Genomic DNA, 26,269 nt, shown 5'->3' on the forward strand with positions numbered 1-26,269 from the left:
TGTTCTCGATCAACACTCACTCCCTTGGTGACCTCATTCGCTCCCATGGCTTCAACTATCATCTCTACGCTGATGACACCCAAATCTACATCTCTGCCCCTGCTCTCTCCCCCTCCCTCCAGGCTCGCGTCTCCTCCTGCCTTCAGGACATCTCCATCTGGATGTCTGCCCGCCACCTAAAACTCAACATGTCGAAGACTGAACTCCTTGTCTTCCCTCCCAAACCCTGCCCTCTCCCTGACTTTCCCATCTCTGTTGACGGCACTACCATCCTTCCCGTCTCACAAGCCCGCAACCTTGGTGTCATCCTCGACTGCTCTCTCGTTCACCCCTCACATCCAAGCCGTCACCAAAACCTGCCGGTCTCAGCTCCGCAACGTTGCCAAGATCCGCCCTCCATCCAAACCACTACCCTGCTCGTTCAAGTTCTCATCCTATCCCGTCTGGACTACTGCATCAGCCTTCTCTCTGATCTCCCATCCTCGTGTCTCTCCCCACTTCAATCCATACTTCATGCTGCTGCCCGGATTATCTTTGTCCAGAAACGCTCTGGGCATATTACTCCCCTCCTCAAAAACCTCCAATGGCTACCGATCAATCTGCGCATCAGGCAGAAACTCCTCACCCTGGGCTTCAAGGCTGTCCATCACCTCGCCCCCTCCTACCTCACCTCCCTTCTCTCCTTCTACAGCCCAGCCCGCACCCTCCGCTCCTCTGCCGCTAATCTCCTCACCGTGCCTTGTTCTCGCCTGTCCCGCTGTCGACCCCCGGCCCACGTCCTCCCCCTGGCCTGGAATGCCCTCCCTCTGCCCATCCGCCAAGCTAGCTCTCTTCCTCCCTTCAAGGCCCTGCTGAGAGCTCACCTCCTCCAGGAGGCCTTCCCAGACTGAGCCCCTTCCCTCCTCTCCCCCTCGTCCCCCTCTCCATCCCCCCATCTTACCTCCTTCCCTTCCCCACAGCACCTGTATATATGTATATATGTTTGTACATATTTATTACTCTGTACATATCTATTCTATTTATTTTCTTTTGTTAGTATGTTTGGTTTTGTTCTCTGTCTCCCCCTTTTAAACTGTGAGCCCACTGTTGGGTAGGGACTGTCTCTATATGTTGCCAACTTGTACTTCCCAAGCGCTTAGTACAGTGCTTTGCACACAGTAAGCGCTCAGTAAATACGATTGATTGATTGATTGATTTGATAGATGTCGCTCCTCTAGATTTTAAGATCCCGGGGCCTTTAAGATCTAACTCAATTGTACTGACCCAAACCCTTAGTTAAGTGCCCTGCACACAGTAGATGTTCAGGAAACACTACTGATTTGATTAAGGTGTGAATCACTGCATTTAAAGTGAAGGAAATGGGATGAACTGGATTTAATTGGCACTGTGTGGATTAGTTGTGAATGATTGGAAATAGCAGTATTTATAGGGCACTTGGTTCAGATCACTCTACTAGGCACTTTTGAAAGTAGCAAGGCTGTCACATATGCTCAAGGCACGTCTCCTCCAGAAGGCCTTCCCCAACCCTTCTTTTCATTTTCTTCCATTTCTTCTGCATTGCCGTGAGCTCACTGTGGGCAGGGAATGTGTCTGTTACACATTACTACAGTGCACTGCACACAGTAAGTGCTCAATAAATAGGAATGACTGACTGGCTGACTCCTACAATTTAGTTTTACAGCCACGTTGACCATGTCACCTGCAGTGCAAAGCTGGGGATTGACCCTCAAACGGGCAAGCTCCATATTGTAGGTTTTTTGTTCTTTTTTAAAAAATGGTGTCTGTTAAGTACTCACCGTGTGCCAGGCACTGTGCTAAGAGCTGGGGAAGATGAGAAGCGGCATGGCCTAAGTAGAAAGAGTATGTATGGGCTCGGGAGTCAGAGGATGTGGGTTCTAATCCCAGCTCCGCCACTTGTCTGCTGTGTGACCTTGGACAAGTCACTTCACTGTGCCTCAGTTACCTCTTCTGTAAAATGGGGATTAAGACTGTGTGCCCCACGTGGGAGAACCTGATTACCTTGTATCAGCGCTTAGAACAGTGCTTGGCACATAGTAAGTGCTTAACAAATACCATAATTATTATTATTCAGGACGTATCAGCTCATTGTGGGCAGGGATTGTGTCTGTTTATTGTTGTATTGTACTCTCCCAAGCGCTTAGTACAGTGCTCTGCATACAGTAAGCGCTCAATAAATACTATTGCATGAACGAATACAAACTAATCGGGTTGAACCCAGCCCTTGTCCCGCATGGGGCTCAGCGTCTTAATCCCCATTTTACAGCTGAGGCCCAGAGGAAGTGAAGTGACTTGGCCAAGGTCACGCAGCAGACAGACAGGAGCTGGCGTTAGAACCCAGGTCTTCCATCTCCCAGGCTTGTGCTCTTGGAACTAGTTCGCCCTGCTTCTCTCGCCCTGCTTCACGTGGCAGCGTGGCTCAGTGGCAAGAGCCCGGGCTCGGGAGTCAGAGGATGTGGGTTCTAATTCCGCCTCCGCCGCTTGCCTGCTGTGTGACTTTGGGTGAGTTGCTTAACTTCTCTGGGCCTCAGTTCCCTCATCTTTAAGATAGGGATGAAGACTTGGTGAGCCCCACGTGGGACAACCTGATTTCCTTGTATCTCCCCCAGTGCTTAGAACAGTGCTTGGCACATAGTAAGCACTTAACAAATACCAAAATTATTACTATTGAAGCTGGAGGAGAGCCTTTGGCTGCGAAGGGGAGGGAGCGGTGTGGGCTAGGAGAGCGGGGCAATTGTTGCCGAATTGGACTTTCCAAGCGCCTAGTACAGTGCGCCGCCCACAGTAAGCGCTCAATCAATCAATCATATTTATTGATCACTTACTGTGTGCAGAGCACGGTACTAAGCGGTTGGGAAGTACAAGTTGGCAACACATAGAGACAGTCCCTACCCAACAGTGGGCTCACAGTCTAAAAGCATGGCAATCAGCATGGCTCAATGGAAAAAGCCTGGGCTTGAGAGTCAGAGGTCATGGGTTCAAATCCCTGCTCCACCCAGTTGCCAGCTGCGTGACTTTGGGCAAGTCACTTCACTTCTCGGGGCCTCAGTTCCTTCATCCCCTTCCTTCCTCTCCCCCTTGTCCCCCTCTCCTTCCCCCATCTTACCTCCTTCCCTTCCCCACAGCACCTGTATATATGTATACGTGTTTGTACATATTTATTATTCTATTTATTTATTTATTTTACTTGTACATATCTATTCTATTTATTTTATTTTGTTAGTATGTTTGGTTTTGTTCTCCGTCTCCCCCTTTTAGACTGTGAGCCCACTGTTGGGTAGGGACCGTCTCTCTATGTTGCCAACTTGTACTTCCCAAGCGCTTAGTCCAGTGCTCTGCACACAGTAAGCGCTCAATAAATACGATTGATTGATTGATTGATGGGGATGAAGCCTGTGAGCCCCACCGGGGACAACCGGATCACCTTGTAACCTCCCTGGTGCTTAGAACAGTGCTTGGCACACAGTAAACGCTCAATAAATATGATTGATTGATTGATTGATGGGGATGAAGCCTGTGAGCCCCACGGGGGACAACCGGATCACCTTGCAACCTCCCTGGCGCTTAGAGCAGTGCTTGGCACACAGTAAGCGCTCAATAAATACGATTGATTGATTGATTGATGGGGATGAAGCCTGTGAGCCCCAAGGGGGGCAACCGGATCACCTTGTAACCTCCCCGGCGCTTAGAACCGTGCTTGGCACGTGGTAAGCGCTTGATAAATGCCATCATCATTAAGCGCTTAGTCCAGTGCTCTGCGCACAGTAAGCGCTTGAATGAATGGAGCTCACCTCCTCCAGGAGGTCTTCCCAGACTGAGCCCCTTCCTTCCTCTCCCCCTCGCCCCCCTCTCCATCCCCCCATGTTACCTCCTTCCCTTCCCCACAGCACCTGTATATATGTTTGTACAGATTTATTACTCTATTTATTTATCTTACCTGTGCATATCTATTCTATTTTATTTTGTCAGTATGTTTGTATTTGTTCTCTGCCCCCCTTTTAGACTGTGAGCCCGCTGTTGGGTAGGGACCGTCTCTCTATGTTGCCAACTTGGGCTTCCCAAGGGCTTAGTGCAGTGCTCTGCGCACAGTAAGCACTCAATAAATACGATTGATTGAGGGACTCGCCTCAGGCCCGCCATGTTCAGTCCCTGCTTCTCTGCCCACCTCCCGAGTGCTTAGTACAGTGCCCTGCACGCATTTATTTATTTATTTATTATACTTGTACACATCTATTATCTTGTACACATCTAGTCTATTTTATTTTGTTAGTACATTTGGTTTTGTTCTCTGTCTCCCCCTTTTAGACTGTGAGCCCACTGTTGGGTATGCTTGTACATATTTATTACTTCATTTATTTTACTTGTACATATCTAGTCTATTTTATTTTGTTAGTACGTTTGGTTTTGTTCTCTGTCTCCCCCTTTTAGACTGTGAGCCCACTGTTGGGTATGCTTGTACATATTTATTACTTCATTTATTTTACTTGTACATACCTAGTCTATTTATTTTATTTTGTTAGTACGTTTGGTTTTGTTCTCTGTCTCCCCCTTTTAGACTGTGAGCCCACTGTTGGGTATGCTTGTACATATTTATTACTTCATTTATTTTACTTGTACATACCTAGTCTATTTATTTTATTTTGTTAGTACGTTTGGTTTTGTTCTCTGTCTCCCCCTTTTAGACTGTGAACCCACTGTTGGGTAGGTTTGTACATATTTATTACTTCATTTATTTTACTTGTACATATCTAGTCCATTTATTTTATTTTGTTAGTACGTTTGGTTTTGTTCTCTGTCTCCCCCTTTTAGACTGTGAGCCCACTGTTGGGTATGCTTGTACATATTTATTACTTCATTTATTTTACTTGTACACATCTAGTCTATTTTATTTTGTTAGTACGTTTGGTTTTGTTCTCTGTCTCCCCCTTTTAGACTGTGAGCCCACTGTTGGGTATGCTTGTACATATTTATTACTTCATTTATTTTACTTGTACATATCTAGTCCATTTATTTTATTTTGTTAGTACGTTTGGTTTTGTTGTCTGTCTCCCCCTTTTAGACTGTGAGCCCACTGTTGGGTATGCTTGTACATATTTATTACTTCATTTATTTTACTTGTACATATCTAGTCCATTTATTTTATTTTGTTAGTACGTTTGGTTTTGTTGTCTGTCTCCCCCTTTTAGACTGTGAGCCCACTGTTGGGTATGCTTGTACATATTTATTACTTCATTTATTTTACTTGTACATATCTAGTCTATTTTATTTTATTAGTACGTTTGGTTTTGTTGTCTGTCTCCCCCTTTGAGACTGTGAGCCCACTGTTGGGTATGCTTGTACATATTTATTACTTCATTTATTTTACTTGTACATATCTAGTCCATTTATTTTATTTTGTTAGTACGTTTGGTTTTGTTCTCTGTCTCCCCCTTTTAGACTGTGAGCCCTCTGTTGGGTATGTTCCCACTGTTGGGCAGGGACTGTCCCTATATGTTGCCAATTTGTACTTCCCAAGCGCTTAGTACAGTGCTCTGCACACAGTAAGCGCTCAATAAATACGATTGATGACGATGATGATGATTGAATGAATGAATGAACGAATGAATGAATGAACGAACGAGCGGGCGGGCGAGAAGGCGGGGCTGGCCGGCCGTGCTGCGGTGTTCCTTGGCGGCCAGCAGGGGGGGCCGGGGGGCTCGGGGGCCTTGTCCTGGCGGCCGCTGTCAATAAAGTTGTGGTTGTTGAAGGGCCGCGAGGCCTGTCGGCGGCCTCCCCCCCGACCCACGGGCCGGGCCGGGCCGGGGAGGCTGAGGAGAGGGCCGGGCTCGGGGGGCACGGGAGGCCCGGGGCCCCGGGGGGCTCCGGCAGCACTTCGGCCGGCCCTGGGCGGGGCCGGGGGCGGGGCCCGGGACCGGGGGCGTCTCCATGACGACGGCGGCGGCGGCGGCGGTGCTGGTGCGCGGGATCCGCCGGCTGGCGGCTTCCCGCTGCCCCCGGCAAAGGAACCTGTCGGCCATGGTGAGCCCGGGCCTCCCCTCCGCCCCGGGACGGACGGACGGACGGATGGACGGACCCTCCCTCCCCCCCCCCAGGCGGTTCGTTAGACTCAGAATAATACCCCGTGGCCTCAGAGTGCCTCCTAGATGGCACATACCTAAGTGGGAGTCGACTGGGAGGCCCGCTTACCGTGCTCTGCTCCTTTTCCCCATCACGGAGAGAAAAGCAGAGCATCTCCAGAGCCCCCGTTGTGGAAGGACTCTTTAATGCCACCTCCATTTTGTCCGCCCCGGCCACATACGTAGAGGGGATCTCCGAGCGCGCTCTCTGGCTCTCGCCTCCTGTCAGATCCGGTGCACAACCTCTCTTCCGTGGCTCAGTGGGAAGAGCCCGGGCTTGGGAGTCGGTGGGCGTGGGTTCAAATCCCGGCTCCGCCCATTGGCAGCCGGGTGGCCTTGGGCAAGTCACCTCACTTCTCGGGGCCTCAGTTCCCTCACCTGGAAAATGGGGGTTGACTGTGAGCCCCCCGTGAGCCCCCCTTTTAGACTGTGAGCCCACTGTTGGGTAGGGACCGTCTCTAGATGTTGCCAATTTGGACTTCCCAAGCGTTTAGTACAGTGCTCTGCACATAGTAAGCGCTCAATAAATGCGATTGATGATGATGATGACAACCTGATCACCTTGTATCCCCCAGCGCTTAGAACAGTGCTTTGCACATAGTAAGCGCTTAATAAATGCCATCATTATTATTATTATTACTACTGAGAGCTCAACCCCTCCAGGAGGCCTTCCCAGACTGAGTCCCCTCCTTCCTCTCCCCCTCCCCACAGCACCTGTATATATGTTTGTACAGGTTTATTACTCTATTTTACTTGTACATATTAACTACTCTATTCTACTTGTTAATATGTTTTGTTTTGCCGTCCCTCTCCCCCTTCTAGACTGTGACTGTGGGTAGGGACCGTCTCGATACGTTGCCAACTTGTACTTCCCAAGCACTTAGTACAGTGCTCTGCACACAGTAAGCGCTCAATAAATGCAATTAAATGAATGAAGGAATGAATATTAGAGAAGCGGCGTGGCTCAGTGGAAAGAGCACGGGCTTGGGAATCCAAAGTCACGACTCCCGGCTCCACCAATTGTCAGCCGTGTGACCTTAGGCCAGTCACTTCGCTTCTCTGGGCCTCAGTCACCTCATCTGGAAAATGGGGAGGAAGACTGGGAGCCCCCCGTGGGGCAACCTGGTCACCTTGTATCCCCCTCCTGCGGTTAGAACAGGGCATGGCACATAGTAAGCGCTTAACAAGTGCCATCGTTATTATTATTTGTTCCGCACTTACTGTGTACCAAGCACTGTTCTAAGTGCTGGGGGGAATACGAGGTCATCAGGTTGTCCCACGTGGGGCTCAACCAGTCTTAATTCCCCATTTTCCAGACAAGGGAACTGAGGCCCGGGGAAGTGAAATAGCTTGCCCAAGGTCACCCAGCAGATGAGTGGCGGAGCCGGGATTCGAACCCAAGTCCTCTGACTCCCAAGCCGCGCTGTAGGGTGGGGGGAATCCATGCCCAGAACCAGGCTCTAGGAAAACCATCCAGTGGCCAGAGTGGAATATGGACCGGAGAAGGGAGCGATTCGAGGCAGTGAAGTCAGTGAGGAGGCTACTTCAGTATTCTCTAACTGCTTTAGGAGCAGCGTGGCTTAGTGGAAAGAGCCCGGGCCTGGGAGTCACAGGTCGCGAGTTCTAATTCCGCCTCTGCCACTTGTCAGCTGTGTGACTTTGGGCAAGTCACTTCACTTCTGTGGGCCTCAGTTACCTCATCTGGAAAATGGGGACTAAGACCATGAGGCCCACATGGGACAACCTGATTACCTCGTATCTACCCCTGCGCTTAGAACAGTGCTTCACACATAGTAAGCGCCTAACAAATGCCATTATTATTATTATTATTATTATTAAAATCACGACATGACAAGCTCCGGACCCTCACCCCCTCGAGAGGCCTCCCCCACGCTGGACTGCTGCACCTTTGCCGGGGAGCATGGCCTAGTGGCTAGAGCCCGGGCCTGGGAGTCAGAAGGTCATGGGTTCTAATCCCGCCTCTGCCACACTTGGCCACTACATGGCCTCGGGCAAGTCACTTCACTTCTCTGTGCCTGTCTTCCCCTTCTAGACTGTGAGCCCGTTGTTGGGTAGGGACCGTCTCGATATGTTGCCGACTTGTACTTCCCAAGCGCATAGTACAGTGTTATGCACACGGTAAGTGCTCAATAAATATGAGTGAATGAACGTTCCCTCATTCATTCGGTCGCATTTATTTCAGTACTTACTGTGCGCAGAGCACTGTACTAAGCGCTTGGGAGAGTACAGTTCAGCAACAGAGACCATCCCTGCCCACAACGGGCTCACAGAAGTCTGTAAAATCATCTGTAAAAGGGGTGACAGAAACTGTGAGCCCCATGTGGGACAAGGGACTGTGTCCAACCTGATTTGCTTGGATCCGCCCCAGTGCTTAGTACACTACTTGGCACAAAGCGCTCAACTATGTAATTGTATCACAATTATTATTAGTAGATGGCAGGTCCTGGGCATGGTGGACTTCCTGGCTTCAGAGGCGTGGGAGACCTGAACAGTTTCAGTGAAATAAAACCACGCAGAAGAAAAGTTGAACCCCCACAGGGAAGCCAGAAGGTCAGGGAGTCTTAGGCCCTTACGACACTTTAGCCATACTGGACAGGTGGCCGCAGACAGGTGTTCCCGGAGACTTGCTGATTGCGGGCTTTCTTTTATTAATGGTATATGCTAGGCGCGTCTATGCGCCGGGTGCTGTACTAAGCACTGGGGTGGATACACGTGAAGCAGGTTGGCCGGAGTCAACGTACCACATGGGGCTCACAATCTTAATCCCCGTTTTACCGATGAGGTAACTCAGGCACAGAGAAGTTGAAAGTGACTCGCCCAAGGTCACGCAGCAGACTTTTTAACTCCCAGGCCCGTGCTGTAGCCACTAGGCCACGCGGCATCTGCACCCGGAACCCTTTCCTCCCCTGGCACTGCTCTGACCTCTCAAAGGCTTTGCTGCCTGGCTTAGGGTGCTTAAGGGTGCAAATCGGTCAGGTCATAAGATGCCTGAAGTCAGGGGCTTCTTTAATGTAGCCCCCCAGGTACCTAGAATAGGTGAGTGTATCCGATGGGAGCTCAGTGAATACTTGACTTACGCTTGCAGAATGGGAGAGCGGCTCTGACCTAACAATAATAATATTAGCCGTAGCATTTCTTAGGTGCTTACTGCATATTAAGCCTTGAAGTAGGTGCAAGATAAATCAGGTTAGACACACTACCTACTCCAAATGGGGCATAAGTCGCAGGGTGAGCAGGTATTTAATACCCATTTGAGAGATGAAGAAAGTGAGGTGTAGAGAAGTGAAGTGACATGTCCAAGGTCACACAGCAGGCAAGTGGCAGAGCCAGGATAAAAATCTCAGGCCTGTGCAGTTTCCACCTCACTATGCAGTTCTTTCCTCCTCTATTCTCCACCTCGTTCTGGTTTCTGTTCCTCAGATCCATCACCTGTGCTGTCAAGTTCGCAACACTTTCTCCAGTTGCCCTCTGGACTGGTGTTTTTCCTAAGGGTGACCTCCCTGAAAAGACCACAAAGACAAAATGGAGAGTTCTATTGCAATTAAAATGAAGGTGTTTTTCATTCATTTATTCATTCAATCAATTGTATTAAGTGCTTACTGTGTGCAGAGCACTGTACCAAGTGCTTGGGAAAGAACAGAACAAAACAGTGACAATCCATGCTCCCAGTGAGCTTACAGTCTAGAGTCTTTTGCTCTTCCCCAAGTTTGGCCAAATTTCATTTGCTGCTAAATTGGCACAGAAACCCAACATGAAATAGGAATTTTAAATTAAGAATTGACTAGATGACGGATTATTTAGTACTAATAATAACGATGGCATGTGTTAAGCGCTTAGTATGTGCAAAGCACTGTTCTAAGTGCTAGGGTAGATACAAGGTAATCAGGGTGTCCCACACAGGGATCACAGGCTTCATCTCCATTTTACAGATGAGGGAACTGAGGCCCAGAGAAGTTAAGTGACTTGCCCAAAGTCATACAGCTGGTGGGGCCGGGATTGGAACCCATGACCTCTGACTCCCAAGCCCGTGCTCTTTCCACTAAACCACACTAAGTCCCAGTAACGGTCATTATTATGTATTTAGATTACTTGGACTAATGTCCATCTCCCCCTCTAGACTAGAAGCTCATTTTGGACAGTGAACATGTCTCCCCCAGCTCTGTTGAGGCATTCTCTCCCAAGCGCTCAGCACAGAGGTCTGCGCACAGCAAGCTCTCAAATACCGTTGATGCGGTGTGGCTCAGTGACAAGAGCCCGGTCTTGGGAGTCAGAGGTCGTGAGTTCTAATGCTGGCTCCGCCACTTATCAGCTTCGGGCAAGTCACTTCACTTCTCGGCGCTGAGGTTCCCTCATCTGTAAAATGGGGATGAAGCCTGTGAGCCCCACGCGGGACAACCTCATTACCTTGTATCTCCCCCAGCGCTTAGTACAGTGCTTGGCCTATAATAATAATGGCATTTATTAAGCGCTTACTATGTGCAAAGCACTGTTCTAAGCTGTGAGCCCACTCTTCTAGACTGTGAGCTCACTGTTGGGTAGGGACTGTCTCTATGTGTTGCCGACCTGTACTTCCCAAGCGCTAAGTACAGTGCTCTGCACACAATAAATACGATTGATTGATTGATTGATTCTAAGCGCTGGGGAAGTTACAAGGTGATCAGGTTGTCCCTCGGAGGGCTCACAGTCTTAATCCCCATTTTACAGATGAGGTAACGGAGGCACAGAGAAGTGAAGTGACTTGCCCAAAGTCACACAGCTATAGTAAGCACTTAGCAAATACCATTATTATCCCAGACTGAGCCCCTTCTTTCCTCTCCCCCTCGTCCCCCTCTCCATCCCCCCATCTTACCTCCTTCCCTTCCCCACAGCACCTGTATATATGTATATATGTTTGTACATATTTATTACTCTATTTATTTTACATGTACACATCTATTTATTTTATTTTGTTAGTATGTTTGGTTTTGTTCTCCCGCTTTTAGACTGTGAGCCCACTGTTGGGTAGGGACTGTCTCTATATGTTGCCAACTTGTACTTCCCAAGCGCTTAGTCCAGTGCTCTGCACGCAGTAAGCGCTCAATAAATACGATTGATTGATTGATGGATTATTAGGAAATAATCCATCATCCGTTGTCATCAATTAAAAATTCCTATTTCCTCTTGGGTTTCGGTGCCAATTTCGTCGATCTGCTGTAGTCCCGAAGTGCGGGACTGCTCGCAAGTGCTGTCAGTGATTTGGTATAGTGTTTTTTTATTATTTTTTGAGTCGTCCGATCGTAGATGCTCACTGAATCAGCTGCTGATATATTGTTTAATTGTCGCCTGCCAAGGCATTTGGGAGGGCACGGCTCGGGCGTGTAGCACCACCTAGTGGCCGTTGACGAGCATCGTGCCCTGTGGGGACCGGATTTTTTTTTTTATGGTATCTGCTAAGCGCTTACTATGTGCTAAGCGCTGGGGTGGATACAGGGGAATCAGGTTGCCCCACGTGGGGCCTCACCCAGTCTTAAGTCCCCACTTTCCAGATGAGGGAACTGAGGCCCAGAGACGTGAAGTGGTCACACAGCGGACAGGTGGCGGAGCCGGGATTAGAACCCGGGACCTTCCGACTCCCAGGCCCGTCCTCTGTCCGCTCCGCCGTGGATTTACAACGAAATGTTCGGTTGTGCAAATCCGCCTCACGCTATTGAATCGCGGAGTCTCTGGCCCACAGTAGCCGACAGGCCACTGTCTATCCCAGTCCCAGACTGAGCCCCCTCCTTCCTCTCCCCCTCGCCCCCCTCTCCATCCCCCCATCTTACCTCCTTCCCTTCCCCACAGCACCTGTATATATGTATATATGTTTGTACATATTTATTACTCTATTTTACTTGTACATATCTGTTCTATTTATTTTATTTTGTTAATATGCTTGGTTTTGTCTCCCCCTGTCTCCCCCTTCTAGACTGTGAGCCCACTGTTGGGTAGGGACTATCTCTATATGTTGCCAACTTGTACTTCCCAAGCGCTTAGTGCAGTGCTCTGCACGCAGTAAGCGCTCAATAAATACGATTGATTGATAGGCCACTGTCAACCACATCGAACAGTCCTCCCTCCCAACAAATGCCAACAAGTGTCTAATGGAAAATATATTTAGCGATACCACTTTCGCGACGGGTCCTAGACGTACGTTACCCAAACCCAGGACCTAGCAATTGTACTCTGCTTAGTACAGTGCTTTGTACTCAGTAAGCGCCCAGTAAATGCAGTTGAATGAATGAATTAATTAATTGGAGGCTTTCCTTAAAACACCGTTGTTTGTCCGGCGTGCGGAGGCATCGTGCTAGTTAGCGGGGGCCTGTGATCAAATTCTAACTCTAGGGTTGCCTCTAATTTGCTTGGAGGCCTTGGACAAATTACTACTTATTCTTTGTGCTTGGCCCTGTCAAGCCCTAAGTATGTCCTTGTATTCACCCCAGCGCTTAATACAGTGCCTTGCACATAGTAAGCGCTCAACATATACCGTAATCACGGTCATCATCAAGGGAAGCAGCATGGCCTAGTGGAAAGAGCACCGTGTGGCCGTGAGCAAGTCACTTCACCGCTCCGTGCTTCAGTTCCCTCATCTGGAAAGTATGAATTCAAAACCTGTCCCTCCCACTAGACTGTGAGCCCCCGTGTGTGACAGGGACTCCGCCCAACCTAATTATGATAATAATAATAATAATAATAATAATAATAATAATAATGGCATTTGTTAAGCGCTTACTATGTGCAAAGCACTGTTCTAAGCGCTGGGACAGATACAAGTTGATCAAGTTGTCCCACATGGGTCTCACAGTCTTGAGCGCTATTTTACAGAGGAGGGAACTGAGGCCCAGAGAAGTTAAGTGACTTACCCAAAGTCACACAGCTGACAAGTGGCGGACCGGGGATTTGAACCCATGACCTCTGACTCCCAAGTCCGTGCTCTTTCCACTGAGCCACGCTGCTTCACGCTGATTATGATACACGCTGATGATAACATGCTGATTATGTTGTATTTCCCCCTGTGTTTAGAGAATTGGTTAGCACATAGTAAGCACTGAACAAATACCACCATTATCGGGCATAAATATGTCGGACCGCTATTGGGAGGGATGGTTTATAAAATTGCGTAATTCAGATTTTCTCCCCTGTGAGGGGAGAGGCTAGGCAGCTGCGCTCCACACAGGAGTAGACCTTAAATGCAGGAGAGAAGGTAACCTCCTTTGGCCACAGCACAGTCAGTCAGTTGGTCAAGAATATTGATTGAATGCCTTCTTCGTGCCGAGCCCCGAATTGAGAGCTTGGGGTGGGAAAAGGTCCTTACAGTCACAAGGGGGAGAAAGACAGACATAAAATGATTGGCACATAGAAAAAAGAGACTGGAAAGATGAACAGGTCAAGAAATAAATGCTTAAATAGTAGAGTACAAATACCGATAATAACCGTGGCATTTAAGTGCGCATTAAGTGCCAAGCACTGTACTAAGCGCTGGGGTAGATATAGGATAATCAGGTTGGACACAACCTCTCTTTCACTCTCTTTCACAGAGTAAGTAGGAGGGAGAACATGTGTTGAATTCCCATTTTACAGGTGAGGAAACTGAGGCACAGAGAAGTGAAGGGACTTGCCCGGGGTCACCCAGCAGGCAAGTGTAGAGAAGCAGCGTGGATTAGTGGCTAGAGCCCGGGCCTGGAAGTTAGAAAGTCATGGGTTCTAATCCCGGCTCTGCCAAATGTCTGCTGGGTGACCTTGGGCAAGACGCTTCACTTCTCTAGGCCTCAGTTACCTCATCTGTAAAATGGCGATTAAGACTGTGAGCCCTATGTAGGACAAAGGCTGTGTCCAGCCTAACTTGTATCTACTCCAGTGCTTAGAACAGTGCTTGGCACGTAGTAAGCACTTAAGTACCATACTAATAATAATTATTATTATTATCAGGTGGTGGAGCTGGATTTAGATTTATTTTGAAAGGATAACCGCCACCTCAGCATTTTTGCACTCAGAGCTAATTGTTCGGTTCTGAAGCAGGGATGGCCTGTTGGAAAGAGCACAGGCCTGGGTGTCAGAGGACCTGGGCTCTAAATCCAGGTCTACCACTTAATAATAATAATAATAATAATAGTAATTATTATTAGTATGGTACTTGTTAAGCACTATGTGTCGTGCACTGTACTAAGCACCACCAAGCAAATCAGGTTGAACCCCATGTGGGGTTCACAGTCTCAATCCCCGTTTTCCAAACGAGGTAACTGAGACCCAGGTCAGTTAAGTGACTTGCCCCAGGTCGCACAGCAGACAAGTGACTGAGCTGGAATGAGAACCCATGACCTTCCGACCTTCAGGCCCGTGCTCTAGCCACTACGCCATGCCGCTTCTCAGATGTGAGCTGCAGAGGAGAAAATCAGGGAAGGCCTTCTGGTGGAGGTGGGACTTCAGAAGGGATTTGCAGTCGGAGAGGGCTGAGCTCTGGCTGATTTGAAGGGCACAGGAGGAGTTCAAGGGTGAGCAAGAGTTACAGGCACCATTAAGGGGAGAGCTAGGATCAGAGGTCATGGGCTCCCGGGCATTCTGGCAGAAGCAGAAAAGCAGTGTGGCCTAGTGGGTAGATCCAAGCGGCTGACCCCCAAGGAGTTACCCTGGGCCTCAAGTAGAAGCCCCCTGGACTGCGGGCGGCGAAGAGCAAATGGAGAGGCAGAGGCGAGTCGCTTTCAGCGTCCAGAAGGCGCCTTGCGGTGCCGTCGACCAGAACCCGTGCTCATTGTAAAGTGCTTTACAGTATGTTAAGTGTTATATAAACACTTCGTACCGCTGCAGCTTTGTCACTGTTGTGTACGGCTAGAGTGGATTTGGTCTCTCTTCCGAGCGTGTACTTCTAAAGGGTTTCCGATGGATTCAGCTGTTTCATCTGCTCCCTGTTTGGGGTTATATTAAAGTTGGTTGGCCCCTTGCGTTAAATTTCTCGAGCCCCTCTGTAATCAATGGCACCAGCTGGGGTTATGTGGGACCTTTGGCCCTTGAGGTTTGGTAGTTTTTGTGGACATAGTAATAATAATAATGGTGGTATTTGTTAAGCACTTACTATGTGCTAAGCACCGGGGTAGATGGAAGGTAATCAGCTTGTCCCACATGGGGCTCACAGTCTTAATTTTCTAGATGAGGGAACTGAGGCCCAAAGAAGTGAAGTGACTTGCCTAAGGTCACACAGAAGACAAGTGGCGGAGCCAGGATTAGAACCCATGACCTCTGACTCCTTCCACTGTGGCTCTTTCCACTGAGCCACACTGCTTCTCTGACATCCATTTTAAGTTCCTGGTTATCAGGAATTTTTCTCATCCCCTTCTAATGACCACACTCTGTTCTGTACAGTCTGAACCCAGTGTCTACTTCAGGATATGAACCTGTAGCGTATCAAAGGAATCAGTCGATCAACTGTATTTATGGAACACTTACTATATGCAGAGCACTGTACTAAACACTTGGGAGAGCACAGTAAAACAGAGTTCATTCAATGGTATTTGAGCGCTTACTGTGTTGGTAGACATGCTTCCTGCCCACAGCGGGCTTACAGTCCAGATGGGAATCTCACTTTGTTGATGGAACATTTGGGGAAGCAGAATAGATTTCAGCAAATAAAGCAAAATAATCCCATTTCACAAACAGGCATGCTTCAGAAATGTAAGCGAGGTAGTTAAAGAGAGTCTTTTTGTATTTTAATTCATTAATTCTTGCTGTTGTGCATGGTATTGAAATGCCGTACGTTTGGATGATTGCTTTTAGTGGACCCCTGTTAAGCTTCAAATTATTAAGTTTATTCTTTGTTTTAATAGTCTGCAGAGGCCCATTGGTTAACACCAGAGGAAAGGAGCCAGGTTTTACTCGATCTCAAAGCTTCGGGATGGAATGAATTAAGTGAGAGAGATGCCATATACAAAGAATTCTGTTTCAAAAATTTTAATCAGGTAAACTACACGTTGCCACGGGTGTGCATTTTCCTCGGGTGTTTGCCACGATAAACACTGCTGTTATTGCTGGCTAATGTTTGTTATTTGATTGCTTAGTGTGTGTATCGTAGTCATCTTTCCCACCAAAGACGTATCAGTACAGTTTCCTGGCTATCGCTTCAGGCTTTTTGCTGGGAGGTCCACGAACATGCCGAAAAGACGGTTTCATAACATGTCAGCTGTTCTTACCTTCCCCACCCCTGACTTCTTGCTCCCGCCTGGAACTCCTCCCCCTTCACATCCCCAACTCCAAGGCCCTTCTGAAATAATAATAATAGTAATAATGGTATTTGTTAAGCACGTAGTACACACTGGGGTAGATACAAGGTAAGTAGATGGGCCCACGTGGGGCTCACAGTCTTAATCCCCATTTTACAGATGAGGTACCTGGGGCACAGAGAAGTTCAGTGACTTCCCCAAAGTCACACAGCTGATCACGCCTCCTCCAGGAGGCTTTCCCCAGTTCAAGCAGTTGGGCCCCCCTCCCCCCATCGACGTACATTCACCGCTTCATCATTCTGTTACTTCTTCCTATCTGTAATTTGGTTTAGTGTCAGTCTCCCCTGCGAGATTGTAAACTACTCGAGGGCTGTCTACCAGCTAATCCAGTCCTGGACACACCGCAGCCTCTCCATCAATGCCACTGATTGGTTGATGGACCATCCTCCTTCCCTAGCGCCGCTTAAAACGTCCCAAAGGAGGTTCCGGTGTCCTTAGCAGAGTGAATGCTCCATCACAGCTGCTCCCAAAGACGAGGCCAGATAGGGTTAAACTTAATTCTGCTTGCTAACTCTGATTGATTGATTGCTATGAACATCCTAACAGCATAGTCCCCCCGCCCCCCTAGGGCTAGCAAATTGCTGGTTCTATTCCTGCTTGCAGCCTGAGGTCTTTGCAGCGTGAGCCAAATTTCTTTAGGCGTTAGCCTGTCAAACCCTCTAATCTACTTTGAAATTTAGGAAGTCAAGAGAGCTGCCTTTTTCCTACTGGCATTCTTTCAAAAGAGAACATTCAAGCCTAGTGTGAAATGCTTGCTATGTTCCTGCCCTATCAGGTTCCTGCGGAGATTGTCCCTTCAAGAAATTCTGAATGGTTTCAGTTCAGAAGTCAGATACAAGGGGACACCCATATTCTCAAGAGAAACGGCTCCGTTTTTTATTGTCCTCAGCCGGCAAAGCTCTCCATCCAAAGGACCCGCGTGTGTGGCTGGGTTTAATTCAGTTTGTTGACCATTGACTAAACTGATCCTGTTTGGGCTTGAATCCTTGGGTCAGCGGGCAGCCTCAACCCTTCTGACTTTCACCAGTCGGCCCTCCCGGGATCTAACCCCTCTCCTTAGGCCCTGTTTTCAGCCCTGGAGGAAAAGTGTGAATTGAGGTGATTTTTTTTTTTCTCTCCCTCTCGGCTGTGAGCTCCTTGCGGGCAGGGATCATGTCTACCAACTCTATTGGTACTGTACTTTCCCAAGTGCTGAGTTCAGCGCTTTGCCATCGATTGATTGTTTGATTGTGTTTACTCACCTCCACAGGGCCATGGGGCTGAATTTACTCCTCTTCTTTTAACCCAAAGTCTTATTTCGGGACACGGTCAGTGGGATTTAGACAACGGACAGAACCCGTAACATCCCGTCGCCCTACTTCACTTGTGTGTGTCCGGAAGGTCAGAGTGGGGCCCACTAATCCCCTCACCTTGAAGCTTGCCCGTGGGGGGCTCATCTGGCTGTCTCCTGACTTGCAGAGGGATGACTAATTCCGGGGTTCTCCCAGGCTGCTCTCAACGGTAGCAGGTTGAGTAAGAAGAGTTCAGGAAGATATTAGGATTCCGCTTAAAGCTGAACCTGGGGACGGACAGTTGGCTGAGGCTCATAATCCTCCCCCCAGTGAACCGATAGCTCCTGACTCTTCCCCAGGCTGGCCCCTGGCTGTTTGGTCACCACAGTGTTGTAGTCACCACGGCAGGTTTGGATTACAGTGGGAGAACTCGCTCTCCCTCTTGCTTGGCAGGGCACAACCCGAGGGTTTGGAGCGTACAGGTCTGCACTGCACTCTGGGAAAGGCAGAGACCACAGTACTCCTCCGAAAAGCAAAACCCGGCGATCAGATGACACAATAATTAGCAACCAGCAGTTCCGTGACAGTACTAACAAACCGAGGTCACACACCCGAGGTGATCCGTCCCTAAAGGGGTGTGGTTGACATTCGCAAATAAGTTTGATTCTCTGGTCAAATAGACTCAGGAGGAAGTGAAGCGCTCCAAAGTTACTTTTGAGTTGAGGTTGTCATATAAACCTGCTCTGGTATATATCTTTCTCCGAAAGTTTGGCAACTTCAGGAAGAGGATGTTAAAGGGAAAAAGAAAATAACTACTGGCTGGAAATTATGGGTGTGGGTTTCTTTTGAAAGTGGCAAGTATTCCTCTCAGGTTTGACCGTAAATTGCCGAGGCTGAGCGGAGGCCGGGAGCCTTTGAAATTAGTCAGAGGAAATTTAGAGCTTTGAAAGAGGGAGGGGAGGAGACTTTGGGGACTGAGCAGGGTCAGGGCCAGCAGACCAGCCCTACCTGAAGGCAGGGAGACGGCCTTGGGAACCCGCGGAGGAGTCGTCCGGCTCTTTGGCGGTACGATGCCGCGGTCCCCGCCTGGCCCGTTTTTGGTTGCCGCCCCTGGTTTGAGGGGGAGAAGAGAAGCTGCTTCTCTGCCAGGCATTACTGCAGGCAGGCTCCAGCACGGATTTGGCCTTCTGACTCATTTTATGGTGGGGGTGCAGGGGGAAGAGGGTGACAGGGGTGATGGGTGGGGGGGGCCCGCCACCTCTCAGAAATGGCTTCTGGGGGCTGCGGCTCTCGGTGTCCTGTTCCGCTCGAGGTCCCCCTGCCACCTGTGCGGGGACATCAGCGGGCAGGGGGGAGAGTGGCGGGACAGGGCCACGGCGCTAGCGGGGACTCTGGTGGGTGTGACAGCTTGATTGATTGACAATGTATTTTCTCAGCAACATCGGTCCAATGGTGCCCTCCAGCTAGATAGGAAATGCCTTCAGATACTGAATCCTTTCCCCCGAGGCTGATATTCCCTCCTCAGGGTTAGAGAGTGAACAAAACGGTACTCACCGAGACCTTGCTTTCCCGCCGATTAGCATTCATTCATTCAGTCGTATTTATTGAGCGCTTACTGTGTGCAGAGCGCTGTACTAAGTGCTTGGAAAGTACAAATCGGCAACATATAGAGGCGGTCCCTACCCAGCAACGGGCTCACAGTTTAGAAGAGGGAGACAGAGAACAAAACAAAACAAATAGACAGGTGTCAATACCATCAAAATAAATAGAATTATGGATATATGCACATCATTAATAAAATAAATAAGGTAATAAATATATACAGATATACACAAGTGCTCTGGGGAGGGGAAGGAGGTAGGGCAGAGGGGTGGTGGGGCGATGGGGAGGGGAGGAGGAGCAGAGGAAAAGGGGGGGCTAGTCTGGGAAGGCCTCCTGGAGGAGCTGAGCTCTCAGTAGGGCTTTGAAGGGAGGAAGAGAGCTAGCTTGGCGGATGTGTGGAGGGAGGGCATTCCAAGGCCAGGGGTAGGACGTGGGCCAGGTGTCAACGGCGGGACAGGCGAGAACGAGGTACAGTGGGGAGGTTAGCAGCAGAGGAGCAGAGTGTGCAGGCTGGGCTGTAGAAGGAGAGAAGGGAGGTGAGGTAGGAGGGGGTGAGGTGATGGAGAGCTTTGAAGCCGATAGTGAGGAGTTTTTGCTCCATGCGAAGGTTGATAGGCAACCACTGGGGATTTTTGAGGAGGGGAGTGACATGCCCAGGGCGTTTCTGTAGAAAGATACTCCGGGCAGCAGAGTGAAGTATAGACTGAAGCAGGGAGAAACAGGAGGATGGGAGATCAGAAAAGAGGCCGATGTAGTAATCCAGTTGGGATAGGATGAGAGATTGAACCAACAAAGTAGCAGTTTGAATGGAGAGGAAAGGGTGGATCTTGGCAATGTTGTGAAGGTGAGACTGGCAGATTTTGGTGACGGATTGGATGTGTGGAGTGAATGAGAGAGCGGCATCAAGGATGACACCAAGGTTGCGGGCTTGTGAGACGGGAAGGATGGTAGTGCCGTCCACAGTGATGGGAAAGTCAGGGAGAGGACAGGGTTTGGGAGCGAAGATAAGGAGCTCAGTCTTGGACATGTTGAGCTTTAGGTGGCAGGCGGACATCCAGGTGGAGGTGTCCTGAAGGGCCTGGAGGGAGGGAGAGAGAGCAGGGACGGAGTTGTAGATTTGGTTGTCATCAGCATAGAGATGATAGTTGAAGCCGTGGGAGCGAATGAGTTCACCAAGGGAATGAGTATAGATGGAGAACAGAAGGGGACCAAGAACAGAAGGGGATTAGCAGTAGAGCTCACCCGTGAAACATCCGTGGGATGTCTGTCTATTCCTTCATCTGTGTTCCTTCCCAGTCCCAGTGTGTCTCTCTCCCAAGCCGAGCTGCTCCTCTTGTTTCTGTTTGCCTGAAAGACCTCCTCTTGTCTAACTATGTCTGTTTCTCCCCACCTGCTATAAGAGACCATAAAGGGGCTGTTTTAGTTTTTATCCGCTTGAACTATCTGGAAGGGGTTAATGCCATCAGCAAATTGGATATTTCACTGCACATTCTTTCTTCCAGATCATTTAGGGATACACTGGTACATAGGGATACTTGTATGGATACGTGAGTACATAAGGAAGCATGACACATTAGGGATACATGGGGTACAAAATGGGGTGCTTGTCCCTGCCTTTGGGGCAATTTTAGCCAATTTTCTATCCTTGGCCAAACATTCCCTCCAATCCCATAACTTGGTAATTTTAAAAGCCGTTGGGGCGGTACCTTGTCAAAGACCTGTTGAAAAATCTAAAAATATTTTGTCCACTGGGACCCTCTATCCAAGGGTTTGCCGACCTCTACCATAGGATTCCCTCAGATGAGTGAGGCAGGATTTCACTGTACAGAAACCCAGCTATCTTTTCCCCTGCAGGTTGCTTTTGTCTTAAGTGCTTACCTTACGCTTGATCATAAATTATATCCATTTTCCAGTGAGACTCAGTGGTCCGTAATTCCCAGGGTCGCCTCTGAAACCCTTCTTTGAGTCCCAGCCCTCCATAAGTGACCACTTATAGGTTGCACACTGCCAACAGACTCCCTTTAAGTTACTTGCTGAATTCCTTCATAACTCTCAGGATAATAGCATGAGGCTCTGTCATTTTTCTTTTTTAATTTGGCCTAAAGCAAGCAAGTGGCCATAGAGGGGAAATCACCATAGGTGAGGACCCAGCCACACCTTTTCCCTCCAAAACTTTTTCCTCTTCTTGGCTTATGACCCTTGCCGTATTAACCCTCTCTGAGTAAGCAGGGGTGCTCAAACTTTTTGGCAGAGCCTATGCGTTAGGGCATGGCAGTCAGTGACGCTCCCCGTGAGCCACCTCCCAGCCCAATTGCAGGGTTCCAAGACAAGTGACCCAGAAGACTCCAAGTCACGTGTTTGTGTATCTCATCATCGTGTCCTTGCCTGTGTTTCTTCTGATCATTATGAGGTTCCCAACTATTTTTTTTTATCAAGGTTTCACCCGAATCAGAAAAAAAGGAAAGGTTGGAAGCAAAAAGGTCAGACCATCACCTCATAGTCCGCCCCCTGCCTTTCTCATAACTGTAAATAACACCACTCCTTTCTGTCTCACAAGTCTGTAAGCTTGGCGTTATCCTCCGCTCAACTCTCTCGTTCAATCTACATATTCCGTCTGTCCCCAAATCCTGTTGGTTCAACAGTCACAGCATCGCCAAAATCTGCCCTTTCCTCTCCATCCAAACTGTTGCTATGCACTATCATTCATTCAATCGTATTTATTGAGCACATACTGTGTGCAGAGCACTGTACTAAGCGCTTGGGAAGTACAAGTTGACCGCATCAGCCTCCTTGCTGACCTCTCTGTCTCTTTTCTCTCCCCAATCCAGTCCTTACTTCTCGCTGCCCAGATCTTTTTTGTTTTTTAAAGGTATTTGTTAAGCATTTGCTATGCTCCCATTCAATTCACATCTTTCCTCAAGCACCTCCAGTGGTTGCCCATCAAACAGAAACTCCTTACCACAGGCACGCAATCAGCTTGCCCCGTTCTATCTTACCTTGCTGATTTCCTACAACCCGGCTTATTACACCAGTGCAACCTACTCACTGTACTTCGATCTGCTCTCTCACTGCCAACCCCTTGCTCCCATCTTCCCTCTGGCCTGGAACTCCCTTCTCCTTCGTATCTGACAGGCCACACACCCTCAGAATCCTATTAAAATCATCCAGCGCCTAGAACAGTGCTTTGCACATAGTAAGCGCTTAACAAATGCCATCATTATTATTATTATTATCTCCTCCAAGAGGCCTTTCCCAACAAAGCCCTCATTTCCCCTGCTTCATCTCCCTTCTGCACCCTCTATGCGCTTGGATCGCTACCCAGAGAAGCAGCGTGGCTCAGTGGAAAGAGCCCGGGCTTTGGAGTCAGAGGTCATGGGTTCAAATTCTGGCTCCGCCGATTGTCAGCTGTGTGACTTTGGGCAAGTCACGTCACTTCTCTGGGCCTCAGTTCCCTCATCTGTAAAATGGGGATTAAGACTGTGAGCCGTGGGACAACCTGATCACCTTGTAACCTCCCCAGCGCTTAGAACAGTGCTTTGCACATAGTAAGCGCTTAATAAATGCCATTATTATTATTATTATTATTATTATTATTATTATTATTATTATTATTACCACCCTTTAAGCACTGGATAGTCACCCCACCGTTGGCCCCCTAGCACTTTTGTACATATCTATAATTTATTTTAATGTCCATCTCCCATCCTAGACTATAAGCTCCTTGTGGGCAGGGAACATGTCATCCAACTCTGTTGTATTGAACTCTCTCCCAAGCACTTAATACAGTGCTCTACACACAGTAAGTGCCCAATAAATACCGTCGATTGACTTACCCTGCCGAAGATGTCAAACATAAAGTCACATTGGCCGCTTTACAGCATGGCCTGTTGGAAAGAGCACTGGCATCGTGGTCCGAGGACCTGGGTCCTTTCCCTGGCTCTGCCGCTTGCCTGCTGTGGCATCTAGGGCAAATTGCTTAACTTCTCCGTGCCTCAGTTTCCTCATCCCTAAAGTGAGGATTAAACACCCGTTCTCCTTCTTGCTGAGACTGTGAACCTCATGTGGGACAGGGGCTGTGTCCCACATGATTATCTTCTCTCTACCCCGGCACTTTGTCCGGTGCTTGGCACACACTAAGCGCTTAACTAATACCACAATTATTATTAATTATTGTTAAATGTTATGGGTTGGGACTTAGCTGCGCATAAGTTACGAGTCAGGTATCGACACTAACCAACGCAAATTTGTGCCTGTGCTTTGAGAACCAATGAGGCCTGTGGCCAGGGAGGAGAGTTGGTTTTTTGGTTTGTTTTTATGGTATCTGTTAAGTGCTTACCGCGTATCAGACACTGTACCAAGCGCTGGAGTAGATATAAGCTAATCAGTTTGGACACAGCCCATGTCCCACATGAGGCTCGCAGTTTTAATCCCCATTTTACAGATGAGGTAACTGAGACAGAGGGAAGTTAAGTGACTTTCCCAAAGTCACACAGCAGACAAGTGGTGGAGTCAGGATTAGAACCCAGGTCCTTCTGACTCCGAGGCCCATCGGGCCTATCCATTAGGCCGTACTGTTCTATATTGATGTATTGTGTGGTCAATTATTTATGCAGCTATTTCATCCTATATATCACTGTACTATTTCCTGCTGAACCCTTGCTCTTCCTCCTGCCCCTATTTTATGCAAGTCTTCCTGATTAGATTGTAAGCCCCTTGAGGACAGGAAACATAGATGGCTTCTGGAGTACTCACCCGAACATTCATTCATTCATTCAATCGTATTTATTGAGCGCTTACTGTGTGCAGAGCACTGTACTAAGCGCTTGGGAAGTCCAAGTTGGCAACACATAGAGACGGTCCCTACCCAACAGTGGGCTCACAATCTAGAAGGGGGAGACAGAGAACAAAACAAAACAAATAGAATAAATATGTACAAATAAAATAAATAAATACATAGAGTAATAGAGAACATTAATAGAGTTAATTAATACTGTTAATTAACATTAACAGTAATAGAGAACATTTATTTCAGGGTTTTGCACTCAGCACGGTGCTCAGTGAATACCAGTAATTTTGACTGATGGAGTTATTTTTCCCCTGCAGTGTTGATTACACACTCTAGCAAGCCTATAAAATGGAGTTCCCAACTAGGTGGTATGCGTAAGTTCGTGAAATAGGATATGTGCTCATCCCAGTTGGCCAGTGCTATCAGATTTTTTCATTTTCCTTTTTTTTTTTCTTTTCCGGGAAATTGTCCTGAAATGAAATCCTCTGGTGTTCCCAACAGTGAACGGCCGACTTCATTTTTTCATCTCTTTTCCCCCTTATAAAGTGAACACAGTCCAGTGCTGTGAGTTGTGCAGAACATTTGTGCAGAACAGTTTTAATCACACTGGGAGGAGAGGTACCTAATATTTATCTTCTAATTTGAGCCTCTTGGTCAGGGGTGGGGAAGGTGGGAAGGGGCGGGTAACTCTATAGGCTGGTAGGTAAATTCCAGGCTGGTGGACGGGTTTGGGAACAATTATTTGCTGGGTCTCTAAAGAGACTCTCAAGTGGACACATCACTGAAGTTTAGTCACTTCTGGGTCTCTCTTCTCCCTCCTGTCTGGGAGGGGCCGGATTTTAGAGGTTAAAACCTGTCACTTCTGGTCCCCCAACTCTTCTGTTTTTATATTCCAGTCTGGTATCCTCACCTGACAAGTGGACTTCCAAAGCACATGCATTTCAGGGGCCTGGGGAAATGTAAAACAGGTGTCCGAAATGCAAATATGAAGTCCACCCCACGGTGTGAAAGTTTTGTGCTCATTACACTGTTCTTTAATAAAAACGGACTTTTAGCCCCATCGTTTTTTCTCACTTGTGTAGTAAATCTTCTGTTTACAGAATTTGGTCCGAGTAGTTTGTAAAAGTCAAACAGTCAAGGAATATCATTTCCTCTCCCGTCTCTGCCTTGCCCTTTTGCAGATGGCTTAAAATCAGGTGTGCAGAAAAATAAAATGCAGTTGAGATGACGTGAAAGGTATTTCAGATTTATGCTTTGCAGATGATATTGGTATGATTAATGCATTCATTGCTTTTTTATTGCTTTTCACAGATAATGTACACGATGTATGGAAAATTCTGTGGGTTTAAATCTATGCCAGGTTAAGTGGCTATGAATATCAACAGATGTTATCATAAGTACCACAATTATTAGCTGGTCAAGAAATCTTGTAAAATATATTGATATAAAGTTCGCTTTTGTAAATTGCTTTCATTAGTATCAGCCCTTAGTTTGGAAGGAGCCGTTTAGAGTTGTGAACCACTCTAGGTGGAATTAGTCTGGGGAAATGCAAGCAGAAATCAGTTGCTTTAAATTTAACTGGCAAAAATCAGATTGAGATTTATGTGATGGATCCAAGACTGGATTTCAGTGTAGGTTGCTGGGTCGCTTCATTGTGTTCAAGGTGAATGAAGAACTCGTAAGTCGTTGGTGGTACCTATTTAGAGAAAATGGCTTGAGGGAAAATTTGAGTAATCAAAGCTAGGTGTTTCCTCCCTCCAGTTTTTATTTTCTCCGGGGACCCTGGTTTCACAAAAGTTCAGCTATCCCTGACCTCACCATGGCGTGGATCGCAGGAGATTTGCCGATAGATCTTGGGCTCATATAATAATAATAATGATGGCATTTATTATGTGCTTACTGTGTGCAAAGCATTGTTCTAAGTGCTGGGGAGGTTACAAGATGAACAGGTTGTCCCGGGGGGGCTCACAGTCTTAACCCCCATTTTACAGATGAGGTAACTGAGGCCCAGAGAAGTTAACTGACTTGCCCAAAGTCACACAGCTGACAACTGGAGGAGACAGGATTTGAACCCATGACCTCTGACTCCAAAGCCCATGCTCTTTCCACAGAGCCACGCTGCTTCTCATATGAGCCTTGACTCATGGTTCAGCGGTGAAAGACGACGTC

The 26,269-nt window shown here is 48.0% G+C and overlaps 1 protein-coding gene and 1 long non-coding RNA gene across 4 annotated transcripts in view; one reads left to right on the top strand and one right to left on the bottom strand.

Annotated features, from left to right (window-relative positions):
* The window catches only part of LOC119950124, an 11,419-nt gene extending 5,038 nt beyond the window's left edge, over positions 1–6,381 (bottom strand). Inside the window, exon 1 of the long non-coding RNA XR_005457337.1 lies at positions 6,173–6,381. This is a non-coding gene — a long non-coding RNA (uncharacterized LOC119950124). The remainder of the gene's footprint in view (positions 1–6,172) is intronic.
* The window catches only part of PCBD2 (pterin-4 alpha-carbinolamine dehydratase 2), a 51,016-nt gene continuing 30,695 nt past the window's right edge, over positions 5,949–26,269 (top strand). Inside the window, exons 1-2 of one of the 3 annotated variants that reach the window (XM_038772125.1) lie at positions 5,949–6,036; positions 15,989–16,120. In XM_038772125.1, the coding sequence (XP_038628053.1) occupies positions 6,034–6,036; positions 15,989–16,120 (135 nt within the window). In that variant the 5' untranslated portion in view covers positions 5,949–6,033. Of the gene's footprint in view, positions 6,037–9,662; positions 9,708–15,988; positions 16,121–26,269 lie in introns of those variants that run through there. The other 2 variants (XM_038772124.1, XM_038772126.1) reach the window with 2 other exon arrangements.

Source organism: Tachyglossus aculeatus, chromosome X1 (genome assembly GCF_015852505.1).
Source record: "Tachyglossus aculeatus isolate mTacAcu1 chromosome X1, mTacAcu1.pri, whole genome shotgun sequence".
NCBI classification, from domain to species: domain Eukaryota; kingdom Metazoa; phylum Chordata; class Mammalia; order Monotremata; family Tachyglossidae; genus Tachyglossus; species Tachyglossus aculeatus.